At 44.0% G+C, this 26163-nt stretch overlaps 1 protein-coding gene across 1 annotated transcript in view; it reads left to right on the forward strand.

The window, feature by feature from the left end:
• Positions 1-12245, forward strand: part of LOC140126676 (uncharacterized) — a 71222-nt gene extending 58977 nt beyond the window's left edge. The window contains exon 6 of the mRNA XM_072146440.1: positions 11687-12245. Within this exon, the coding sequence (XP_072002541.1) occupies positions 11687-11818 (132 nt within the window). The 3' untranslated portion in view covers positions 11819-12245. The remainder of the gene's footprint in view (positions 1-11686) is intronic.
• Positions 12246-26163: the final 13918 nt, after the last annotated feature.

A 26163-nucleotide genomic window follows, 5' to 3' on the forward strand; every position in this document is an offset into this window, starting at 1 on the left:
TTGCATGTTATCTTCAGTGCAAACTCCTTGCACATGTATTTATAAAGTCTGATACCTGATGCAACACAAAATTCTGCACTCAAGGGGGCGTTCCGATGCCTGTGCGCCACATTTATCTACAGTCCTACAGAATTGTGTTGCACGCCCTATGTTAAAGCTGCACCAAAAAAAGGTGGTGCACTCTGCCGGTGCAGTGCAGGGGGTGCCAGATTCATGAAAATCCTATATCTGGCACCCCCTGCACACTACACAGGTAACTGCACATAGTACAGACTGCACTGTTTTTGATAAATGTGGACAGTATGCCTTATAAGTGGCCATAAAAGGCATCTTGAGACACTAATGGGATTTTCTGGTCATTTCATGCATTCTACTACTAATGACCTATTCATAGGATAAGTGATTAGCAGGTCTTCGGTGGGGTGTGACAGTCAGCATCTACACTATGGTCAGAGGTGGAAAAATACAGTGTATCAGCAAGAGGGCAAATGTACAGGCACAGCTCTCATAGAAGTGAAGGAGATTCCAGTTGCAGGAGATAAATCCCTACAGTATGTCACTAGAGGAAACATATTGGGTGTAATGTTATAAGTTTGGCATTTTGCCTCTTAGTAGTTCCTGAACTCTTCTCCATCAGGTGGGACCTGTTTAGACTTGGCGAACCATGTAGACCAGGTTTGACATGGTGAAGAATGTAGCTATAGTCTCCCCCAGTTTTCTGGCAGAGACTACAGTACATAAAGTGGGACAGGGCCTTCACGCCCATGCCCAACCCCTGCCTGCCCTGATTACGGCCCTATCACACCCAATATGGCATGTGGGGCAGAAAAGCAGAAAAACTGGTGGGATGGGGCTTATTACATGTATTCTTCGCTAAATAACTGGCAGAGAAAGCATAGTATAACCCCCAACCCAGGGGGATGGTGTGGAGTGGAGTGAGAATGCATCAAGGAGGCATAGGCACACAAGCACACAGGCTGCTTCAACTGAAACCCCTCCCCCTGAACTCAGGTAATGTGAAATAAAGTTTTATAAAGTAGTGGCAGAATGCTGACAAAGGAATTTTCTAAATCATCATAGAATATGCTATGGGAACCTGTCACCAGCACATTCCTGACTGGCCTCCTGTAGATTTGTACAAGAGGCACAGCTACACCTAGCACCAGGATAACATAAATGCTCTTGCAAACTAGACCCCAATCCCATTGCTTGCAACCTTTAGTTTGCTGTGATGTCTGACTTGATGAACTGATGAATTCTAAAGCTTTGGCGCTAAATAAACAGCAATTTCATGATTGTCTTGTATTACTTTTTATTTCTTTACTGTATTCACCTTGCAAATAATTTAAGTTTAGTCCTATACTACAGGCTGTTACAGTTGTCTTGATACCAGACATACATAGTTTTATTATTTCCTTATTTCAGTGTAGAAATCTTTAATGGAAAAATGCTATTTTTGTGTTCTTTTTAAATTTCATTTAGTTACTGCTAGAGATGAGCGAACACTAAAATGCTCGGGTACTCGTTATTCGAGACGAACTTTTCCCGATGCTCGAGTGCTCGTCTCGAATAACGAACCCCATTGAAGTCAATGGGAGACTCGAGCATTTTTCAAGGGGACCAAGGCTCTGCACAGGGAAGCTTGGCCAAACACCTGGGAACCTCAGAAAAGGATGGAAACACCACGGAAATGGACAGGAAACAGCAGGGGCAGCATGCATGGATGCCTCTGAGGCTGCATAATCGCACCATTATGCCAAAATTATGGGCAACAGCATGGCCATGACAGAGTGACAGAATGAAGCTAGATAGCATCTAAAACATCCAATAATTGACCCTGACACTATAGGGGACGGCATGCAGAGGCAGCGGCAGCAGGCTAGAGAGTGTCATGGCGACATACCCTAAATGGACTCAGGCTTCAAACCAATGGGTGGCAGAGAGGAACCAAAGGAGGTGAGCAAGAAGCGCTCAAATAATATCGGTACATGATAAAAGTTTGCCAGTATATTTTGTGGATTACACAGCAGGGTGGCGACAAAGTTAACATGGAAGCCATGAAAACAACCCAAAATTCTGCCTGACACAGCTCGTTTGATAAGGGGACCATGTATGGAGGCAGTGAACTAGTAGTAGATTAAAGGTGCTGCAGTTAAAACTATGTTAGTTGGATCTTGGCATGGAGCTGGCGCTCCGCTGCCAGGCGAGCTTTCGCCAATCCAAGCCCCTGTCTATAGGCTACTCCCCAAACAGCACTTCTAAGAACCTTTTGTATAAGATCAAGTGTAGTAGCGTTCTTATAAGTTTAGGATATGGCGGGTGAGGGGAATGTAAACAGATGCGCAAGAAGCGCTGAAATAATATCCCTAAATGGTAAAAGTTTGCAAGTATATTTTGGGGATTACACAGCAGGGTGGCGACAAAGTTAACAACTTTGATGTGGAATGCCCTGTAATAGCTCTTGGGCGGTGTGCCTTTTATCGCCTAGGCTCAGCAGTTTCAGCACCGCCTGCTGTCGCTTAGCGACGGCACTGCTGCTGTGCCTAGAGCTACCGACTGATGGCGCCATGCCCACGGATGGTAATTCGGAGGAGGAGGAGGTGGAGGAGGGGTGGGAGGAGGTATAGTAGGCCTTTGAGACCTGGACCGAGGTAGGCCCCGCAATTCTCTGCGTCGGCAGTATATGACCAGCCCCAGGGTCAGACTCGGTCCCAGCCTGCACCAAGTTAAGTGTAGTAGCGTTCTTATAAGTTTGGGATATGGCGGGTGAGGGGAATGTAAACAGATGCGCAAGAAGCGCATGATGCGCATGGAGCTGGCGTTCCGCTGCCAGGCGAGCTTTCGCCAATCCAAGCCCCTGTCTCTAGGCTACTCCCCAAACAGCACTTCTAAGAACCTTTTGTATAAGATCAAGTGTAGTAGCGTTCTTATAAGTTTAGGATATGCCGGGTGAGGGGAATGTAAACAGATGCGCAAGAAGCGCTGAAATAATATCCCTAAATGGTAAAAGTTTGCCAGTATATTTTGTGGATAACACAGCAGGGTGGCGACAAAGTTAACAACTTTGATGTGGAATCCATGAAAACAACCCAAATTTCTGCCTTACACACCTCGTTTGATAAAGGGACGATGTATGGAGGCAGCTATATGGACGACTTTTGGAGGTAGCAATGGAGACAACGTGTGGAGGCTGCTATGGAGACAATTTAATTTGGATAGTGCCTGTATGTGGCAGTCCCAAACATTTTTCAAACCAGAGGAGCAGGTAGGTGGCCCTCCAGTAAAATGGGATAGATTGAGTGCCTGTATGTGGCAGTCCCAAAAATGTTTCAAACCAGAGGAGCAGGTAGGTGGCCCTCCAGTAAAATGGAATAGATTGAGTGCCTGTATGTGGCAGTCCCAAAAATTGTTCAAACCAGAGGAGCAGGTAGGTGGCCCTGCAGTAAAATGGAATAGATTGAGTGCCTGTATGTGGCAGTCCCAAAAATGTTTCAAACCAGAGGAGCAGGTAGGTGGCCCTCCAGTAAAATGGAATAGATTGAGTGCCTGTATGTGGCAGTCCCAAAAATTGTTCAAACCAGAGGAGCAGGTAGGTGGCCCTGCAGTAAAATGGAATAGATTGAGTGCCTGTATGTGGCAGTCCCAAAAATTTTTTAAAACAGAGGACCGGGTAGGTGGCCCTCCAGAAAAATGGAATAGATTGAGTGCCTGTATGTGGCACTCACAAAAATTGTTTCAAACAGAGGACCGGGTAGGTGGCCCTCCAGAAAAATTAAATGCATGAAGTACTATAGCAAGAGCCAGTGGGCCCTGTCAAAAAATAGCCATTTTCCTCTGCTTTACTGTACAAAGAGGAGGAGAAGGAGGAAAATGAGGAGGAGGAGGAGGAGTGGATCAATTATTCAGGTTGAGCTTCCTTCACCTGGTGGAGATTGGAAATTCTGAGAAATCCAGCCTTTATTCATTTTAATAAGCGTCAGCCTGTCAGCGCTGTCAGTCGACAGGCGTGTACGCTTATCGGTGATGATGCCACCAGCTGCACTGAAAACCCGCTCGGACAAGACGCTAGCGGCAGGGCAGGCAAGAACCTCCAAGGCGTACAGCGCCAGTTCGTGCCACATGTCCAGCTTTGAAACCCAGTAGTTGTAGGGAGCTGTGTGATCATTTAGGACGATGGTATGGTCAGCTACGTACTCCCTCACCATCTTTCTGTAATGATCAGCCCTACTCTGCCGAGACTGGGGACAGGTGACAGTGTCTTGCTGGGGTGACATAAAGCTGGCAAAAGCCTTGTAAAGCGTACCCTTGCCAGTGCTGGACAAGCTGCCTGCTCGCCTACTCTCCCTCGCTACTTGTCCCGCAGAACTACGCACTCTGCCGCTAGCGCTGTCAGAAGGGAAATACTGTTTCAGCTTGTGCACCAGGGCCTGCTGGTATTCATGCATTCTCACACTCCTTTCCTCTCCAGGGATGAGAGTGGGAAGATTTTGCTTGTACCGTGGGTCCAGGAGAGTGAACACCCAGTAATCGGTGCTGGAATAAATTCTTTGAACGCGAGGGTCACGGGATAGGCAGCCTAGCATGAAATCTGCCATATGCGCCAGAGTACCAACGCGTAAGAATTCACTCCCCTCACTGGCCTGACTGTCCATTTCCTCCTCCTCCAACTCCTCCAACTCCTCTTCTTCTGCCCATACACGCTGAACAGTGAAGGACTCAACAATGGTTCCCTCTTGTGTCTCGCCAACATTCTCCTCCTCATCCTCCTCCACCTCCACCTCCTCCAATATGCGCTGAGAAACAGACCTCAGGGTGCTTTGGCTATCAACAAGGGAATATTCTTCCCCCGTCTCTTGTGACGAGCGCAAAGCTTCCGACTTCATGCTGACCAGAGAGTTTTTCAACAGGCCAAGCAGCGGGATGGTGAGGCTGATGATGGCGGCATCGCCACTGACCATCTGTGTTGACTCCTCAAAGTTACTCAGCACCTGACAGATATCAGACATCCACGTCCACTCCTCATTGTAGACTTGAGGAAGCTGACTGACCTGACTACCAGTTCTGGTGGAAGTTGACATCTGGCAGTCTACAATCGCTCTGCGCTGCTGGTAAACTCTGGATAACATGGTCAGTGTTGAATTCCACCTCGTGGGCACGTCGCACAACAGTCGGTGAGCGGGCAGTTGGAGGCGGCGCTGCGCTGCCCTGAGAGTGGCAGCATCTGGGCTGGACTTCCTGAAATGCGCACAGATGCGGCGCACCTTCGTGAGCAAATCAGACAGATTGGGGTATGTCTTGAGGAAACGCTGCACTATCAGATTTAACACATGGGCCAGGCATGGCACATGTGTCAGTCTGCCGAGTTGCAGAGCCGCCACCAGGTTACGGCCGTTGTCACACACAACCATTCCCCGCTTGAGGTTCAGCGGTGCCAGCCACAGATCAGTCTGCGCCGTGATTACCTGTAATAGCTCTTGGGCGGTGTGCCTATTGTCGCCTAGGCTCAGCAGTTTGAGCACCGCCTGCTGTCGCTTAGCGACGGCACTGCTGCTGTGCCTAGAGCTACCGACTGATGGCGCCGTGCCCACGGATGGTAGTTCGGAGGAGGAGGTGGAGGAGGGGTGGGAGGAGGAGGAGGCATAGTAGGCCTGAAACACCTGGACCGAGGTAGGCCCCGCAATCCTCGGCGTCGGCAGTATATGAGCAGCCCCAGGGTCAGACTCGGTCCCAGCCTCCACCAAGTTAACCCAATGTGCCGTCAGCGATATATAGTGGCCCTGCCCGGCAGCACTCGTCCACGTGTCCGTGGTCAGGTGGACCTTGTCAGAAACGGCGTTGGTCAGGGCACGGATGATGTTGTCTGACACGTGCTGGTGCAGGGCTGGGACGGCACATCGGGAAAAGTAGTGGCGGCTGGGGACCGAATACCGAGGGGCGGCCGCCGCCATGAGGTTGCGAAAGGCCTCGGTCTCTACTAGCCTATAGGGCAGCATCTCCAGGCTAAGCAATCTGGAGATGTGCACATTAAGGGCTTGGGCGTGCGGGTGGGTTGCACTATATTTGCGTTTCCGCTCCAGCGTCTGGGGTATGGAGAGCTGAACGCTGGTGGATGCTGTGGAGGATCGTGGAGGCGACGATGGGGTTTTTGTGCCAGGGTCCTGGGCAGGGGGCTGACTATCAGCTGACACAGGGGAAGGAGCAGTGGTGTGCACGGCCGGAGGTGAACGGGCTTGTTGCCACTGAGTGGGGTGCTTAGCATTCATATGCCTGCGCATACTGGTGGTAGTTAAGCTAGTAGTGGTGGAACCCCTGCTGAGCCTGGTTTGGCAAATGTTGCACACCACAGTCCGTCGGTCATCCGGTGTTTCCTTAAAGAACCTCCACACTTCTGAAGATCTAGCCCTCGCCGCAAGAGCCCTCACCACGGGAGCTTCACTAGTTGACAGTGGCGCTGATGCACCAGCTCTGGCCCTGCCTCTCCGTCTGGCCCCACCACTGCCTCTTCCAACCTGTTCAGGTCGAGGACTCTCCTCCGTCTCAGAAGCACTGTGTTCACCCGGCCTCTCAACCCAGCTTGGGTCTGTCACCTCATCATCCTCCGATCCCTCAGTCTGCTCCCCCCTCGGACTTCCTGCCCTGACAACAACTTCCCCACTGTCTGACAACCGTGTCTCCTCATCGTCGGACACCTCTTTACACACTTCCACTACGTCAAGAAGGTCATCATCACCCACAGACTGTGACTGGTGGAAAACCTGGGCATCGGAAAATTGCTCAGCAGCAACCGGACAAGTGGTTTGTGACTGTGGGAAGGGTCCAGAAAACAGTTCCTCAGAGTATGCCGGTTCAAATGCCAAATTTTCCTGGGAGGGGGCAGACTGGGGGGGAGGAGGCTGAGGTGCAGGAGCTGGAGGAGTGGGGATTTCGGTGACATGGGTGGACTGCGTGGAAGACTGACTGGTGGTGGACAAATTGCTCGAAGCATTGTCAGCAATCCACGACATCACCTGTTCGCACTGTTCTGGCCTCAACAGTGCTCTACCACGAGTCCCAGTAACTTCAGACATGAACCTAGGGAGTGTAGCTCTGCGGCGTTCCCCTGCTCCCTCATCAGCAGGTGGTGTCTCACCCCGCCCAGGACCACGGCCTCTGACCCCTGCAGTAGTTGGACGCCCACGTCCCCGCCCTCGTCCTCTACCCCTAGCCCTCGGGTTAAACATTTTTAAAATGAGAGTTATAACTTTTTTTTTTTTTTTACTTCTTTTTTTTTTTTTTGGTGTTTTTTTGTGTTTTTTTTTTTTTTTTGTGTTTTTTGTTTTTTTTTGAGTTTTTAAAACCAAACAATCCTATCCTATTGCTATGGCTATTTTCTAGCCAAGTATCAAAGGAAGCACACTACTATGCCAGATGAGATGACACTGAGTTATTGCCTAATAGAAATCCAACCCCTACTGAATTTTGCCACTTCGGCCTTTGCTATGGATATGTGCGCCACTAAGCGCAGAACACAGCGGTCGCAAGTCTCACTACAAATTGCTCAGAATTGGCAAGTACATGCACTGCAGAAACTACAGCCACCAGCAGATCAACCAGAAATCAAATATATAGAACGCTACTGTAGGCTTCAAGAAGCTGTTTGTATTCTCCTATGGCTATTTTCTAGCCAAGTATCAAAGGAAGCACACTACTATGCCAGATGAGATGACACTGAGTTATTGCCTAATAGAAATCCAACCCCTACTGAATTTTGCCACTTCGGTCTTTGCTATGGATATGTGTGCCACTAAGAGCTAAACACAACGGTAGCAAGTCCCCCTGCTAATTCCTCACAAAATGGTAAAAGATGCAAATTAAAATAAAAAAGTATAACGTTATTGTAGCCCTAAGAAGGGCTGTTGGGTTCTTTGAGAATCACTCCTGCCTAACAGTAAGCTAATAGAACACCCTAACGCTTTCCCTGACCAGCAGCAGCTCTCTCCCTAGCGGCATCCAGAGACAGAATGATCCGAGCAGCGCGGCCAGCGGCTAGTCTATCCCAGGGTCACCTGATCTGGCCAGCCAACCACTGCTATCGACGTGTAAGGGTACCACGTCATGCTGGGTGGAGTGCAGAGTCTCCTGGCTTGTGATTGGCTCTGTTTCTGGCCGCCAAAAAGCAAAACGGCGGGAGCTGCCATTTTCTCGAGCGGGCGAAGTATTCGTCCGAGTAACGAGCAGTTTCGAGTACCCTAATGCTCGACCGAGCATCAAGCTCGGACGAGCATGTTCGCTCATCTCTAGTTACTGCCAATACTGTACATGTTTTTACAGCTGTCACTAGGCTCCTGTACTTTACAATGATCTAACCTGTGTGTTGCATGGGTCTCCTGTGCCAGGTAGAGCAGTTGTTCTACTTACTTGTGTTACAGCTTTGATTGGGATGAGCTCTGATCCAGGGTGTTTAATTATGGTGATTTCCTTTAACCTGGGTGGCTTAGAGGTTAGGATTACAGCCTTGCAGCGCTGGGGACCTGGGTTCACATCCCAGGGTCAACATCTGCAAAGAGTTTGTATGTTCTCTCTTGCGTGGGGGTCCTCCGGTTTCCTCCCACACTCCAAAACATACTGGTAGGTTGATTAGATTGGGGACAGGGACCGATTTGGCAAGTTCTGTGCATCCCCGAGTAATCTGTATGCGCTATATAAATAAAATAACTATTATTATTATTAATCTATTTACAACCACTCCTGTATTTGCTGCATACAAATATGGCTGTTTCGACTTCTCCTCAAATTATACAAAGCAGTGGTTTTTACAGACAGGCACCCTGAGGAGATGACAGACATGGTATGTTACCACTTCCTCTATTAGAGCCAACAGGATTGTGTAAGCGTGGAATTACACAGTATTGGTGTAGCAGTTTTTAGAGTTTGAATGAAGAATGGATACAAGAGAAAGTAGAATGTATATTCCTAAAACTTCATCAAAAACTGCACATCAAAAACACAAAAAGGGGGAATTTATGAAGCACTGCATCTTAAAATAATAAGTCACTAAACAAAGAATTCTTAGCTTTTTTCAAATTTTTATGCAGCTCCCTCTTCATTATAATAATAATAATAAATAAATAATAATAATTCTTTATTTACGGTATAAAGCGCCTACAGATTACGCAGCGCTGCACAGAGCTTGTCAAATTGGTCCCTGTCCCCAATGGGGCTCACAATCTAATCAACATTAGCATGGTTAAACAAAAAGACAAAATAGAATGGATGCTCACCTCCAAATCCACATGGCACAGTAAATCCTCAACCAGTCTTAGGTATAGGATGCACGGGTACAACCACTGGCCACTAGGATTTGCTAATAAAAGAAATGAGAGAAAGGGGCAGAAAAGTGCTGGCCCACTCCACCACTAAATGCACAACTCCTTCATGCCTGCTACTATTAGGAGGAATAGGTACAATTTCTGACCGTGCCTATTTCAGAGCTTGTATGCCAATTTTTAGTCATACAAACCCTTTTAATCTGCCCCTGTGTGTAAATGGAGGGAGTGACATGAAAAGTAACTCTACAGTGTTTCAGTCTTCATTTAGAGCAAACAGGATAGTACCATTTCTGTGAAAGCACAAATCACAAAAATAAAGTGCCTTTAAATTCATGGATTGAAGGGTTAAATGTGGGATAAGTCATTGTGGCACCAAATAATATAAAACTGGTCAAAAGAAAGATTTTATTAATGGAATATAATTGGCTAAACAGATGTGTTTTAAGATGGATGAGGAGAATTAACCTGATCGTATAGGTTGTGCATTCCAGTGAAATACTGCAGCTTGAGAAAAGCCTTGCAGACAAGACTTGAGATTATGGTGGACGGTAGTTTTCTGACTATTGGCGAGCATGAATATGAACAGGACTCCAATTTAAGCCAGAGATGAGGGAGTTAATTTAGGAAGGTGAAACACTGTGGAAAACTTTGAGGAAGAGAATAAATAGTTTTAATCGTATTCTGTAACATAAGGGGAACCAGTGTAGTGACTAGTGAAGGGTAGGGGCGTTGGTGTGATGGCTGGACAGCAGGATGTATCTGGCTTCTGCATTTGGGATGGATTTTCGAGTTGAGAGATTAGTGATGGGTGAACTGAAAAACAGTAAAATACAGTAATAAAGATTAGAATAAATTATTGATATTTGAGGTTTTTTTAATTGTTTCTACACTTAGTATATGGCAGAGTCATATTAATTACTCTGCTAATTATTAAATATAGTGAGCAGGGAAAAGATCCAAGTCTAATATAATCACACACCACAATGGAACCATTGGGTTTGGGCCGGTTAGTAGATAATGGAAACATATGAATATCAGTTTGTTATTCTAGACAAGGTGTTAGTTATCATAGTATGTGTGAAAGAGGAAGAAAACTTAGTAGACTATAGATCGAGTCTAAATATTTCAGTTATGGGAGAAGTGACAGGTAGAGAAAGTGATTGGATGAAGGGTAATTGCATGGGGGCCATTGATGTGGATAGTAAGAAGAGAGGAAGAGGGTGTGCATCTGACCCTATTGCAATTCAAACCTGTATAGTCTATGGGAGAAAATTTATTACATATACAGGCAGTCCCCGGGTTACATACAAGATAGGGTCCAGAGGTTTGTTCTTAAGTTGAATTTGTATGTAAGTTGAAACTGTATATTTTATAATTGTAGTACCAGACAAAAAAAAAATTTGGCCCCGGTGACAATTGGAGTTTAAACATTTTTTGCTGTAATGGGACTAAGGATTATCAATAAAGCCTCATTACAGACTCCTTACAGCTGATTATTGCAGCCTGGGACTATAGTAAAGCATCCAGAGAGCTTCACCAGAGGTCAGAGGGGTCTGTCTGTAACTATGGGTCATCTGTAAGTCGAGTGTCCTTAAATGGCACCTACCACCACAAATCTACCTATAAAGGTAGATCAGGTGGTAGGTGGATCAATGGGACGTGAGGATAGCCCTTTTAAGGGCTAATCCTCGCATCCCCGCACTTTTTTGGAAACTTTTATTACCCTAATTTTTATTACCCAAATTTTCTTAGGTTACACGAGGTTACACGAGGCGGCTACTCCACGCCCCGGTAGCCACTTTACCCCTCCTACTCACCATCTTCGGCGCGCAGCTGCTCGTAGCTGCGCGCCCTCGTCTGACGATCCTGCCGTCTGCGCATGCGCAGAACAGCAGGCCCGCGCCTGTGCAGCCTCGGCTTCGGAGCAGCGACCGCGCAGGCGCGGGCCTGCTGTTCTGCGCATGCGCAGACGGCAGGATCGTCGGACAAGGGCGCGCAGCTACGAGCAGCTGCGCGCCGAAGATGGTGAGTAGGAGGGGTAAAGTGGCTACCGGGGCGTGGAGTAGCCGCCTCGTGTAACCTCAGATGCGGCTACTCCACGCCCCGTAGCCGCATAAGAAAATTTACATATTAGGGTAATAAAAGTTTCCAAAAAAGTGCGGGGACGCGAGGATTAGCCCTTAAAAGGGCTATCCTCACGTCCCATTGATCCACCTAGCAACCGATCTATCTTTATATGTAGATTTGTGGAGGTAGGTTTCCTTTAAGTAGGGGAGTGCCTGTATTTGATAATTCTGTGGACAGTGGACAGCCGTATAAATCATCATCGTCATCTTAGGAAATCCCACTAAAAATTATGTTTTTGTTTTACATTTTAGGCAGTGTCAACGCTTTATGAGTCTTTTGATTATTTTGCAATGAAGCCTCCAGATAATAAAGCAGCCGCCTCATCTACAAGCAACTCGGCCCAGACTGGAACCAAGGAGGAGGCTTCACTTACCGCTATGTGATACTTACACCGTGTTTGCACATTGTTGGGAAGCTGCAGTCTATTATGAGTGGGTCAAGAAGTAGCTTGGGACGACCAAGGATCCAAAATACACAGAATTACCAGGAACTGGCATCAAAAGTTCAAGTTCTTTGCTCTTGAATAGCTCAACATATGACACAGATTTTCTTACATTACACCTAATGGATGACAGAAACCAGTAGTAGGGTCAACCTACTTACTTATTGGACCCCTGTGCAACTGCCTGAGGATTGACCACCCCTGGGGTGGATGAGCAGTTCCATGACCATCAATAGACCACTCCGTTTATAACAAGTCATGTTTGTTTACTAACAAGATGAATTCACTTGGACAATTCTCTTCATGGTGGGAATATTTAGCGCTGATATAACTTGAATGTATTATGAATGTGAATATAAAAATCAAATACCACTAGTACTCAAGGTTCTCTCAAGGTTCTATATATATATTTATTTTTATTTTTTTTTCTATATAAGAAAACAGGACCCAAAGACACAAACATAAAATGGAGCGATGGGAGTAACCTACCATTAGATACCCCCATTTTCCATGAGAACAAGTTGAAATCGATCTGCCAGACCCTAAAGTGGTTTTCCAGGGACAACGAGTTAGTCCCTATACTGTGGATAGGGGATAACTTAATGATCTGTGAAGGTCTGAGTGTAAGGACCCCAATGGATTACGAGAATGTGGGTCAGTTGTACCCTAGATGAATAAAGCAACAAGGAGGTCCAGCCTTTCAGCCAACATTTTAAGGTTTGAAAACCAAAAAAGCCCAAATATGCAGTCTCACACCGCCCCCAAAATTAAAGAACCAACAAAACCAAAACAAAGAGCTTTAAGAATAATAAATGTACTTTATTAACATACCAAAAATAATACAAGTAAGCAATTTCCAGTGAATGTATCTAGAAGTATGAACATAAGGAGAATCAAGGTGTCCCAGATGGAATGTGGGACCACCACAGAGTACCTATGACCCCCCCTCCTCCATGTGCCCCAAAATCTGCCAAAAAACAATGTGTTTATTCAAATAAATACTTCGTCAAAAAATAGGACTGGTAAAGGGAAGATAGACCCAAATGCACCTAGGTAACTTTAAAAAAATTGGAGGTACCATCCGTTATAAATAAATGTCAATAGTGCAGGTCACACTTACCCAAAGGCATGGTAAAGGTAGGCAAAGAGGCGGTCAGAGGGGAGGCCAGAAGATACACCCCGACGCGCGTTTCGCACTGATGCTTGTCAGGAGGTAACATTTTATGGTTTGCCTAACATTAATCTAATATCTACGTCCAATTTAAACTAGCTACACATACCCATCCACCAGCGAATCTTTTGGTGTGTTGGATATCATCAGAACAAGACTAGAGTCATATGCAAATTAACTACCTTTTTGACCACTGTTTCTACAAGAGATCAGTGACCAAAGTTGAAAGCCATTTTGATGTTCTTTATTTCACTGCTTAGGTCAAATTTTTTCAAATCAGATTTACACATGACAGCCTCAAAATTTTTGGATGCCATTTAGACACCCATTGCTGTGGGTTTAGCAGCAGCCTGAAGGTTAAACAATTTATTTTAGCATTAATTTGCTAGAATGGACGCGGAGGGAACGCGCCCGAATGCCGAAACCGAACCCTACACACTCCTCATCTCTAATTCTGACCACTAGGTGATTCTGCACAAAAGTTATTCTGCACCATAGGGGTAGGGGCAAAACAACAAGTAGTAACATAGATATCGTTTCTAGGAAGAATAACAGAGGAAGTACCGTAGTTACTTACTTATCGTTATGAATGTATAATAACCGTGACTCTTTCTCGTCATTCTGAGTCGTTCTATATATTTTATTTATAGCATTTTTTCTATGACGTTTAAAATTTTTATTGTATGAAATTTCATAAACCTTAAATCATCTCAGTGTCTTGAAACGTAAAATTGGGATAACATGGTAACTTTCTACAAGAAACAAGGAAATTGTGTACATTTTGGTAAACAAGGATGGGTTGGAGATGATGTATGAGGTATTTATGTTTTTTTTTAAATAATAGTATAATATGTTACATGTTATATTGAATTTACTTAATATACAAGGAAAAGGCGAATAAATACAAAATAAAAATCTAAAAATCAAAGATGGAGGATGGAGTTGTGGAGCCAGAAAGGCAAAATACAGATACAAGATCATACAGGAGACTCCATTGTAGTAAATTTGCGTCTCTTGCATTTTGTAGTATCATTCCGTAAATGGCAATCAAGGTGTCTGCATGTTATTATCCTAAGGTCAGGGGGATCCAGCAATGACAGACAATCCTGACCACTGTCTGGGAGATTGGGTGAAGTGCTGACAAGGCATTTCATCTGATCTCTGAGAGAGCAAAACCTCTGCACTCCTCCTAGCATCCAAACAGTACAGTACAAAGACCTTGTCTGACATCATCCGATCATGTGACAGTCTCAAGTCACATGAACTGGGAAGCAGGGCTCTGATTACATGTCTATCCTCTGCAGCTACAGATGATGAGTAGCTGGGAACTGCAGGAGAAGGGGAGGACAGTGTTATAGAGGGAATAAAGATCAGATGGGGCAGCAGTGGAGTTATTAAATATAAGGGGTTAAAAGCTGATGCTATATACTGTAAGTGTGTGAGGGGAGATGTGGAGGGGGTAAACTAAGGATATGTTGGCGGTTTAGTAATTATAAGTGATTCAGAGCTAATGGTCTATGGGGGTGGGAGGTTCTATGTAGCAGGGCTATGTGTGTTTGTGCGCAGATGTAGCAGAGCTATCTGTGTGTATGTTACAGAGCCATTTGTGTCGAAACTACTGTAAATATGTTTATGTGATAACCAGGGAATTTTAATTGGCGTGAAATAGAATTCCTTATATATTTTTTTATGTCCAAGTATGGGGTGCGTCTTATTCTAAATTGATTCTCAAAAATTCTGTAGTTCCATTAATTTTTTTTTAAAATACACATTAAACTAGACAATGGGGAACATTTATTTTGTGTTTCTCTTTCTTTTGATTAATAACCCCCATAGTCATTGATGATAAAAACTGAGTCCTTTGTTCAACGATGAATAGTTTCTATCACTCATGAATAAAGTAAACGCTTACATTAGGAATTTTTATTTTATCCACGGTACATAAAAGTCACAGGGCCATAAAACTTCACTTTTTTAACACTATTTTTGCTTTTGAGAAAAGAAAATGGAAACTTGAAAAAACTCAGCTTCAGACAATAGGAAACTATGTGGTTTGTGCCTGTGGTTGAGACTTCATCAATATAGACCCCTGTTAGACCCTTACACAGGACTAGAGCGTCAGCCGTCTCTGTCTAGTTTCTCTACTTTTTCCATCCATGCTCAGAGCTGAGGTTTTTCTGATTCATAATGACGTTTTTATCTTGAAGCCAGTGGCGTAACTAGAAGCTGATGGGCCCCAGTCTGTGCCAGCCCCCCCCCCTGACTATAATGTATGGTTTATAGTAATAGTCTTCTCATAAGGGAAAGTGACACCATAAGGGCCTCCTAAACCACTTGGGCCCAGGTGCGATCGCAACCTCTGCACCCCCTAAAGTTACGCCCTTGCTAGAAGCGACAATTGCAATCACTTCTACAGCTAATCAGTCATCATCACTCTGTAGGTGAGAGGCAATCATAAGACTGGACTCATAATAATCATATAGTACAATCTTTATAGTATGTTGTAATAATCTAAGGTGATACTGGTAACACTGGGGAACAAATAAATCACATGAGTTTTGCACCTGATTCTGAGCTGCTAATTCCGAAAATATCTTCCATTTCTCTCTAGCTGCTTTAGTTTACGAGATATTGAGGATTTTAAATAATAAGTACGATGGAAGAACGGCCAAGGCTATATGGCAAGGGCAGAATGTAAACACCGGAAGGCACCAATAGCCCAACATTGAGCTGTATACCACACTCATGTGATGAGATAGAGAGAAACAACAGAGCACAAACACAAGTATTTTACAAGGGTGTTATTAGGCCACATCCTGGCAGGAAGCGGCCACTAAACATCTGAAAAACACATTTGACATAGTCAATACTCCTTTCTCCTTTCAAATCATTAATAATATAGAAATTCTCATTTTACCAATATCTTTTTGAAATGTATCATGAAAAACATCAAGTACATTCGGAAGGGTCAAATGTGTTTCCTTTGGTTCTTTCTATATTGTGTGGCCATTAGTATCAATGTAAATCCATGCCCACATTTGGTTTTCAGAAAGTCTTTCCTAGGCCTCCTTTTATTCTGTATACTTGCACTCCAGTTACTGCTTGAAATGTGCATTTTACACTTTTAGGAAACTGAAAATGGTGTAAGATGTTCAAGTTGCCTGAACAACCATTTTGGCATATCCATTACTACTAGTCACAGAACTCTTACCTTCTGTACTACCTGAAGAGTGAACTACATGGGGCTCATTTACTAAGGGTCCGAATCGCGCATTTTCGCCGGGTTTCCTGAATATTTCCGATTTTGGCGCATGCTACAGAAATCGGGGGGAGTGGCCGTCGGATTCGGAAAAACCTCGGTATTTAAAAAAGAATTTGTGTCACTTGACAAGCACTTACATGCACCGAAGAGAAGAAGGTGAACTCCGGCAGACCTCGGCGCAGTGGCGACACCTAGTGGACATTGGGTGCACGGACCCTAGTGAATTCCGGCAGACCCGAATCCTCGCCGGAGAACGTGCCGCTGGATCGCGACAGGACCGGGTATGTAAATCTGCCCCCATGTGTGTCATATCCACTTGCTGAGGAGGTGATTTTTATATCATGAAATTTCATACATTTGACATAATGCTTTCTATTGTCTCATTTCCCATTTGTCACATTCCCTGTTTGTGGTGTGGGTCCACGTGGTAGACAAGGGAGGTTTTAATAATGTCTCTTTGATTTCCCATTAGCCTTCTCAAAACTTTTCCAGGGCTAGACATCTCTGCCAGAGATTATGCCTTATGACTCACTACTTCTGACTCGCCTGACTTTCACATTTTTGTTGTATTTTAATTCTGTACCTTATTTGATTGTGGGTCTTTGATTTTCCATTAGCTTTCTAAAACTTTCCTGGGGCTGGATATCTCTGCCAGAGATTAATGCTTTGTGATTCACTACTGCTTATTTTTTTTGGAGTGATGGCTGCCTGCCTCATCTGACTTTCACAATTTTTATTTATTTGAATTCTGTACCACATTTGATTTTGCGTTGGACTGTAAAACTTCTTTATACTCCCTAGTTTACCTGCCAGCTCCATACATCAGCAGCTGCTTCTAATGTGGTCTTGGTGTGTAAGAATGGAAGGTGACTGAATACAGTCATAGGACACCATTCCACTTGTATTGTCTCTGTAATATCCTTTGAATCATTTTGATTTAATACAGTATTCAGATGCAAATCTTCATGGCCACATTTAGTTTCACTGATATCCTGAACACACTGAACCACATTTATTAAACTGGCGGCGCCAGTTTTCCATTATACTTTGTACTGAAATGAACGTGCAATGTGCTTACACGTGTATTTATGAAGTGTCTGCACCAGTTTGGTGGAGCGGCTGCACTGTGTCTGCCGTGCCACAAAGTTATGCATCTACATTTATTACAGCAACTCAATAGAAATCTGACATGCACTTGAGTGCAGAGAAAATTTTTTAAACACGATCAGTTTAAACACGATCAGTGCGTGCAGGGTGCACTGGATTCTTGAGGACCGTGCACCAGTCTTCATACTCCAGTCTTGGACATTAGTGAGGCAAACTTCACCTGTGTGGAGATAATTTGCCATAAATGTAGTCATATGGTATCTTACAAATGAAGAATGGCTGTCCTTGGATACAACCAACACTGCTGAAGAGACTGCACAAAAAAAATAGATTTTGCATATGGCATGCGTCGCCACTCCTTTCAGACTGCATCGGTGGAAGAAATGTTTATTTATGGGACATGAATGAAATTGTATGTGAATGCCAAGATGGGAATACTCCTTTAAGGTCATATGAAGTGGGGAAGTAGTAACAACTGAAAATTAATCAGAATAAAACATGCAAATACAAGCTACAGCAGCATATAGAATATCACAGTACAATAATTGCAAGTATCAAGCAAAGTTGACCTGTAGTAATAGTCTGAAGGCAAAGAGGGGAATTTGTAGGACAGAAACGAAAAACTGGGGGAGGGGATGGAAGGAAAGATTTGGCTTTTACAAAGATTTAGATACTGTGATCGTCTATACTGAATGTTAAAGGATCAAAATCCACATAGCATAGACCATAAAGAAAATATAATAAATAAAATAGGATAAATTATGTTTTATACACCTACAAGGCATACAAATACCTTGAATTGAACACATCACAGCAGATATACTCCCCCATGACATCAAAGGGGCTTTGCTGTTGGCATTTAAAAGGTTCACATTCGCAATCAGTGGCAGCACGGATCAAGGGTATCACCATTAGGTGTTCGGGATTGGTTACTCAATCTGAACTTTTGTTCAAGGTTCAGCCAAACTCTGCGAACCCGAACCTGTACTGGTCTGCTCATCACTAATAATGATGAAAGGGGCTAATGGGGGTTAAAACCAGAAAGATATAGCTTTAGTTTATTTCCCTCTTTTTCCCATGCAACAGTGGCCACCAATGACTTCTGCTTACAGCCAGTTATTTCAGACCTGAGAGTAAACCAAAGTATAAATACAGACCTAGAAATAAAAACAACCCCCCCCACCAAAAAAAATAAGAAGACCCTATATCCATTTAAAATCTACTTTAGGTACAAAGCAAATTCTCCTAAACAGATTCCCCTTGTAAATAATTTCAGACCAGTAAACACCAGACCCCATAAAATTACACAGCAAATCACTTCCTCGCACTTCTTGCGCCTTACTCTCCGCAGATATGGACATGTTACTTTGTTGGTATAGACCGTTCAACATTAACGGCATCTACACTCCTACAGTCATGTGACCCCCATCTATCCTTGGTGGCATGAGATGGGCAAAAAACATTGAATTTTAAAAAAAAACTACGGTGATTTTAACTTTGCAATATGCAAAAACTGTGGGTCAACAGATGTAGGGGTCAAACTGTCCACCAGAGTCCTAAATTTATTCATTGAGTGTTTTAATCTCCAAAAAGTTCTATAAACACAAAACGGCACTAAACAACACCACATCCCTACTGCACATTTATTCTTTGAGGGTTCTAAATTGTAAGTTCCAAAAAGAGATCAGTAGAAGAGAAGATCACAGGTCCCCATTAGCTGCCCCGTGATACTGATATAGCATATAGCAGTGTATATGGAGCACATATCAGTTTTTACTTTACTGTTTTAGAAATGCTCCTTTTATTCTTAGCTTTTAGTAATTTTTTTTTTTGGTCATCACATTGTTTATTTATTAAATAATATTACTTCATGGCAAATATCTGTCTATTGCATATTAAATCTTGTATACAAAGTGAAGTGATTTTGGCAGCATCTTTTAGGATACCTAGAATGTACATTTGACCCTCTGGGACACCCAGATTATTTCTGCGAGTTACACATCACCCTAAAAATGCGTTAAAGCGTAACTGTAAATTTACTGACAAAAAATAGTGTTAGCACAGCTGGAGAGAGAATTTAACAACAATTTCTAAGATACCTGTATCATGCTGCTGGTTTCTTTCTAGCCTAAGATATAGCATGGTAAATCTATCAGTCCTTCTTATAGATATTCCTGAAGTGGGCGGCACATCCTGGTTAGGCCAGAGCACCGAGGGAATTCAAATGAACCAGGACAGCATGTTTGTAATTGGCTGACCGGAAGCATTTGATGAGTCACACGGCTGTGAGATCACTCAAGGTCCTGATTTCTTCCACGCTTGTAATGTCCCTCCCAATAAGACCCCTAATCCTCATCCTATACAGTTTCCCATGGTTACCAGAAAGCATGGAAAATGGAGATTAGCCTGGAGGGAAAAGGTAAAACAATGCAAATAAGTCCACAAGTGCAGAATTAAATGAAGATAATGGGCACAAGACCAACCAACTCTGCAGGGTTAACTATCTGTTAGGCCATTCCTAATAGATGCCTTTCAGGGATATGTAATGCATAATTAGTGCAGTGATTTGTATAAGTGATTAAATCATCTCATGTCAGTGTCCCATTGTGGGACAAAGTAATTTAAAAATGTTTAAAAAAATAAAGTTTTATATAAAAACCTAAAAAAAAAAATCTAAAAAATAACACACAAAAATTGCCCGCTTCCTTTAAAAAATAAATAAATAAATAAAATCACATATTTTGGACCTCCACACACAGGCTACAAAATTAAAGTATTATTTACCGCCTTTACGACAAAACACTTTAAAAAAATAAATGGAAATCAATACCAAAATGAACACGCGCGTCAAAAATCATTGTATGGCAAGGACTAGCGGGCAGAGACCACTCCGTAAAAGGTGGGTGTTTGCTGCATGTTTTGAGTGCTAACCATGTAAATGTCCCTGACAAAGCTGCTGGATTCATCTTGGCGGCGCTTGCTTGCCAATATATTGGATCTGATCTCTGCCCCACTTGTGAGGTCAATGGCGGGGCAGCAATTGCTTTCTGTGACAGCTTGGAGTCTTTGCTAGTCGCCCAGGCCTGTTATTCAGCCTGAGCCTCTGGGAGACGCTTGGAGATCCTCCCTCTTCCCAAACATTGCTTGGCACATCTCTTCTTTCTCCTCTCACAGACAGCCGGCACGCTCCAACTGCTATCTGCGCATGTGCTGCATTGCACGACAGCGAGACCGGTACGCAACCTCCATAGTGATGTCAGATACTTGGCGTGACAATCAGTGATTGGGAGGTGGCAGGGTTTTTTTTTTTCAAATTGAAGGAAAAGGAGCGTTTTACTGAAAATGGAAGTGGTACTGGGCTCTGTGATGAACACGCCCCGGGGACACGCCAGGTAAACTTTAATATAATATAATAAGGCACATTTACTTACTTGTCCGACGAAGTTCCCCGAAAGTGCATTGTCCAACGACAATGCACGCTGCCGCAATACACTAAGATTGTGCGCCCGATATCCTGCATGTGTCGCTTCCCCGCTCAGGTCCGACAGAGTTCACTTCTTCTTCCCGGTGCATGTAAGTGTATTGACTTGCAACACAATTTGAAAGTTAAATCCCGCGCTTAGTCCAAATCAGATGGATCGTCCGACAGCACACCCCCCGATTTCTGTTGCATGAAAGCCAGCGCAGCTGTGCCAAAATCCAATCGCATGCGACACAATCCCAGCGCAGACACCTGTTAAATACCTGTCACAGCTGCGCAAAACCTAAAAATGGCTGAGAGTCCAACAAAAGTGAGCAGCGCAACCCTTAGTAAATAAGCCCCAATTTATAAGGACAGAATTTTTATAAAAAAACTGTTTATGCTATTAATTGTCTGTGGGGAAGGCTAAAAAGGGGGCCTGGTGACAGGTTCCCTTTAACAAATGAATATATACATAGATTTAAACCAAAAACCAATTGGCGCTCCTTCTCTACTGCTCCCTATTCTTTGCCCAAAAAGTTTTTAAAATCGGTTTGTTTCTAACAAACAGGTAATGGTCCCTAAAATAATTAAAATCTAAGAATTTTCAAAAAAAAATTAGAAAAATTAGTCTTTTCTAACACTGTAATAAAAGAAAAGAATATTTAAAATATGATGTCACCAGCAAAGATAAGGTAAATTGGGGTAATCCAACCTGCCTAAAAAGCATTTAAAAGCAACGGATTCGGAAAAACCGCCGCATTTAAAACAAAAAAAATGTCACGGAGCTTGCACTTACCTTCACTAGGAATAGGCCGGTGAACTTGAGTGCGTTCCGATGCTCTTCAGCGCAGCAGCGCCACCTGGTGGACGTCGGAGGAACTGCCTTAATGAATCCCGGCCGGACCCGAATCCACCGCAGAGAACGCGCCGCTGGATCGCGAATGGACCGGGTAAGTAAATCTGCCCCATTGTTTTTTTACCTGCCTAGCAAAGTTCCCTGCCGACTGCGTTTTTCAGTGTTGCTTCTGATTTATCTATAGAAATATGGAAGTATGTTGCCTGATCATCCAGGGACACTTAAAGCAGTCTGAGAAGTAATATGTTGGTTTAATACATTCTATCCCTTCATTTATTTAGTTTTTTGCCCGGTACCAGTACTCCGTTCCATTCGACCAAGGTGTTTTTATATTAGCAGGAGACTGCATATGGTGGTCGCCTACTTTCTCCCAGCCAGTGTCTGAGACCACATGGAACAGTGAGTATTCAATGCCTGTTCACACATGGTGAGCCTTTTTTTCTGTTCACATGGTGCGGTATTGCATGGCGTCCACTGCTTCTGTGGTGCGGTGCTGGTGGGAACCTAGGGCCCGGAGCCATGGGGGCTATGCCTGCTAGTATGGGTGCTGGGGGGCAACCCGGTCTCGCTCCCTGCCGGTGCTGTGCTACAGTGGGTTGGATGCCATGTGATGCCACACAGAATAGCGTAGGGACCCACTACAACGAGGTCACCCGGAAGAGGTTAGAAGCTTATACAATGTGATCAAAATGTAACTAAGAACCTTGAGTTGTTATATAATGTAGCCTAGCGGCAGTAGATCATTGTGTGATGTGTGGATGTGCGGTCCAGTTCTTTTTCTCTCCCCATGTTGGTAAAGTAACAGAGACAGAAGGACATGGGTGTCATGCCCATATGGTGATGGGTACAGACTATCACCGTTACATTACTAGTTATTGATATACACTACTGACTTGTACAATGTTGATCGGCAGGTGCACCCTGGTGTGTCACCACCTCATAATCCGGCCTTACAAGGATTAACTGAGCCGAACACAGGGATTCATTCTGAAGACATCAGGAATGCAGCTATTTGCATGTTACACCCAAAATACTATTGACTTAATGATAAATATTACATGTTCCCAGTATATGTAATACTATCATGTATAGTACTATGAATACTTAATAATCCATTTTGGATTACAAAAATCGGCCTGGACAAACCGAGAGCCAACAAGACTGAGCTGGATACTGCAAGCGATTCAGTTTTATAAAAAAAAAAAAAAAAAAAAATACAGTCTACTGCAATGTTTTATAATTTTTTGTCCAACTTTTGATCCCCACCTTTAATAATCTATGATTTCTGTGCACAGAGCTGCGTGAGGGCTTATTTTCTGCGTAACAAATTTTACTTGTCAGTGATATTTATTTTTCTATGCCATGTACTGGTCAGCCAGAAAAAAAATTCCAAATGTGGTGAAGTTGTGGAAAAACTAATTTGCGTCAATTTCTTGTGGGCTCACTGTGTGCTTCAATTGATATGTCTAATGTATTCTTTGTTTCATTACGATCACAGTGATACCAAATTTATATAGGTTTTATTGTGTTTTAATATATTTTTCAAAAATGAAAACAATGGGGAACAAGATCAGAGCACTCTGTACTATGTGCAGCTACATGTGTAATGTGCAGGGGGCGCCAGATTCATGATTTCTAGCGCACGTTCTTCATGAATCTGACGCCCCCTGCACTTTCTGGCGCACACGACACTTTGAGGCACACACTGCACTATTCTTCACGTCACACAAATTTCTGCACTGAAGGGGGCGTTCTGGTGCTCAGTTGGACCGTGCACCAGATTTAACATGCAAAGTATGACAATATTGGGGTTTATTTACTAAGGGTCCCGCAGCCACATTTTCGCAAAGTTTCCAGACTTTTCGGGGATCGCACCGGGGATTTTGTTGCACGCAATCGGATTTTGATGTATTGGTGCCAGCTTTCATGCGCAAGAAATCAGGGGCCAGCCGGACGATCCGACGGATTTGGACTTATTGAATCACGGCAGATGTGCATTCCAGTGGACATTCCGGATCGGGGATCGCGCAGGACCGGGTAAGTAAATGTAGCAAAAAAAAAAAGCGGTGCCCACTGTCAGGGCAGTGCAGGGAGACCAAGATTCATGAACAACCTGTACCAGAAATCCTGAATCTGGTGCCCCCTTCAGACTACACAGACAAAGGGGCATATTTATCAGGACCGGAGGGCGCGGATGGCCGGGAGTGGGCCGGCGCGGGACGTTACTGTCCCCGCGCCTGTGCACTCGCTGCTACCGGCGACTTTTCATATGGCTGGCCGTAGGATAAACGCTGCGCAGCCGGCTGCCCCGATACATCAAGAGGTGGAAGCCTCTTGATGTATCCGGCTCCGAATATGCAGCGGCGGGGCTATCATACGCTGGCGCACGAGCGTCAGCGTATGATAAATATGCCCCAAACTGTACATAGTACAGACTGCACGGTTCTTAGTAAAAGTGCCCCAGTGTTTTCCATCTAGAGACTGGTGAAACCTGAGACACATTGGGGCACATTTACTAAAAACACAGTGGGCCACATTTATCACTTTTGTGCGCCTAAGTGTAGTAGTTGCGCCTATATTCTGGCGCACTGTTTTGCCAGAATTATCACAAGCTACAACCATCTGTGATAAGTATATTTTCTGCCTCTTATTAATCACTTTACTTTAACACAGTTTAGGCGCAATTCAGGCACATGTGATCCTGCGACAAGCTCCTCTCTGCTTCTCCCACAGCCCAGAATGAAGATAACACTCACAGCAGCACCCAGGTGTGTGACACCCAGCACCCAATGACCTCCTCAGCAGTGGCTTCTCCTGGAGGGGATCCCCCAGTGCTGGTCTACTGGTGCACCCCTGTAATTCTGCACAATATCCCCCTCAGACACTGTGCAGAATTACATGGGGGACACTTGTTTTTTAGTATCTGCAACATTCTGCAAACTTGTGCAAAGTTCTCTTCTCTCTTGCTGTGAGCTCAGCGTTTTGCAGAATATTTTGTAAATAGAAGGTGATGAACTGTAAATAGAGTCTGCAGCTCCTGTCTGCAGAGTATCTCATGTATCTATTATATGTTCCAGTGTCTGGCTGAGCTTTGCTGCTAGAAATGAGCTCTTCTGCAAAGGGGCTCAGTGCTTTCTTCTCAGATAACGCCACCTTCGGGCTGGAGTGTTTTTGCGCCCGTTTTTGCACCTAAATGAAAACGTTGCAAGTGATGAATATCATTAGGCGCAGCAAAACATCTGGATTGGTAAGATAGATGAGGGAAAGCTGCTTATTTTTGCTGCGTGGCTAGTTTGGCGTTTAATCGCAAAAATGGCGCAAAAACGGTGCGCCTGAATGAAAAGGCACAAAAACAACCGAAAAAACGAGTGATAAATGTGGCCCAGTGTGTACTATGTGCAGTTACCTGTGTAGTGTGCAGGGGACGCCAGATTCAGGATTTCTGGTGCACGTTCACCCGCGATCACCAGGATAACACCCGCTATCGTAAGTCTTTACTGCATTATGCAGCAATGACTTACCGGCTATGGAGAGCGCTCAGCCCGTGAACCCTCTTCATGTACCCGCACCTGACAGCGCAATACTATTAGTATTAAAGGTGTATTCTCACCTGGGCATTGACATTTGATTTTATGCATCTGCCATTTAAATAAATTTCTTCAACTGAATATTATTTTAAAAAATGTTCCAGTGCAAAGCTATTTTCCCATAAATGTAGTCTTAGGAACAAGATTGCTTTTCTTGGATACGACCACCTCTGTTGGAGGGATTGCCCAAAAAAACATATAGTTTTTGCATATGCAATGTCTGGGAGTTACTGCATGTCCCAGCTGACCTGTGGTAATGTATTCTGAATCCTGGTGGTCAGGCAGCATTCAATAAAGCATGTGTGGCCACCGCTGCCACAGTGCAGAGGAGGTTGTAACCCAGGACAGCTATCTTGTTTCTAAGGGACAACATGGCTGCATTTATGGGAAGTTATCTTCACACAGGTGTTAATAACATGCAATTGAAGACATTTATATATAGCATTAATTTAATTAAATTAAAATTCCCAGTTGGGTATACCCTATTAAGATACTTCACTAGAATCCCTTTAAAATAGTCAGGTTTGGCTGCTTTTATTATACACTATACTTATACTTATACACTATTGTGTATGACATGGTTTATAGTAGCTGAAATCTCAATCACTCAATTTGTTTACAAGGTTTAATATTCCATGAAAGATATTCAGCACAAAATTATATGATACAGTTTATAGAAATTGACTAGCAGGGAACTACCTAGCCAGGCATATTTAGTATACGCTGGAGCTGTGTGCATATTATGATGCCCATGCCCCCTGGTACTTTTGGATCAGGAGGTTCCAGGGGGCAGCTTCAATGTGCTGGATCAGTGGCCCACTGCATGGCCCAGCACCGCCC

This window comes from Engystomops pustulosus, chromosome 1 (assembly GCF_040894005.1).
Source record: "Engystomops pustulosus chromosome 1, aEngPut4.maternal, whole genome shotgun sequence".
In the NCBI taxonomy this organism is placed as follows: Eukaryota; Metazoa; Chordata; class Amphibia; order Anura; family Leptodactylidae; genus Engystomops; species Engystomops pustulosus.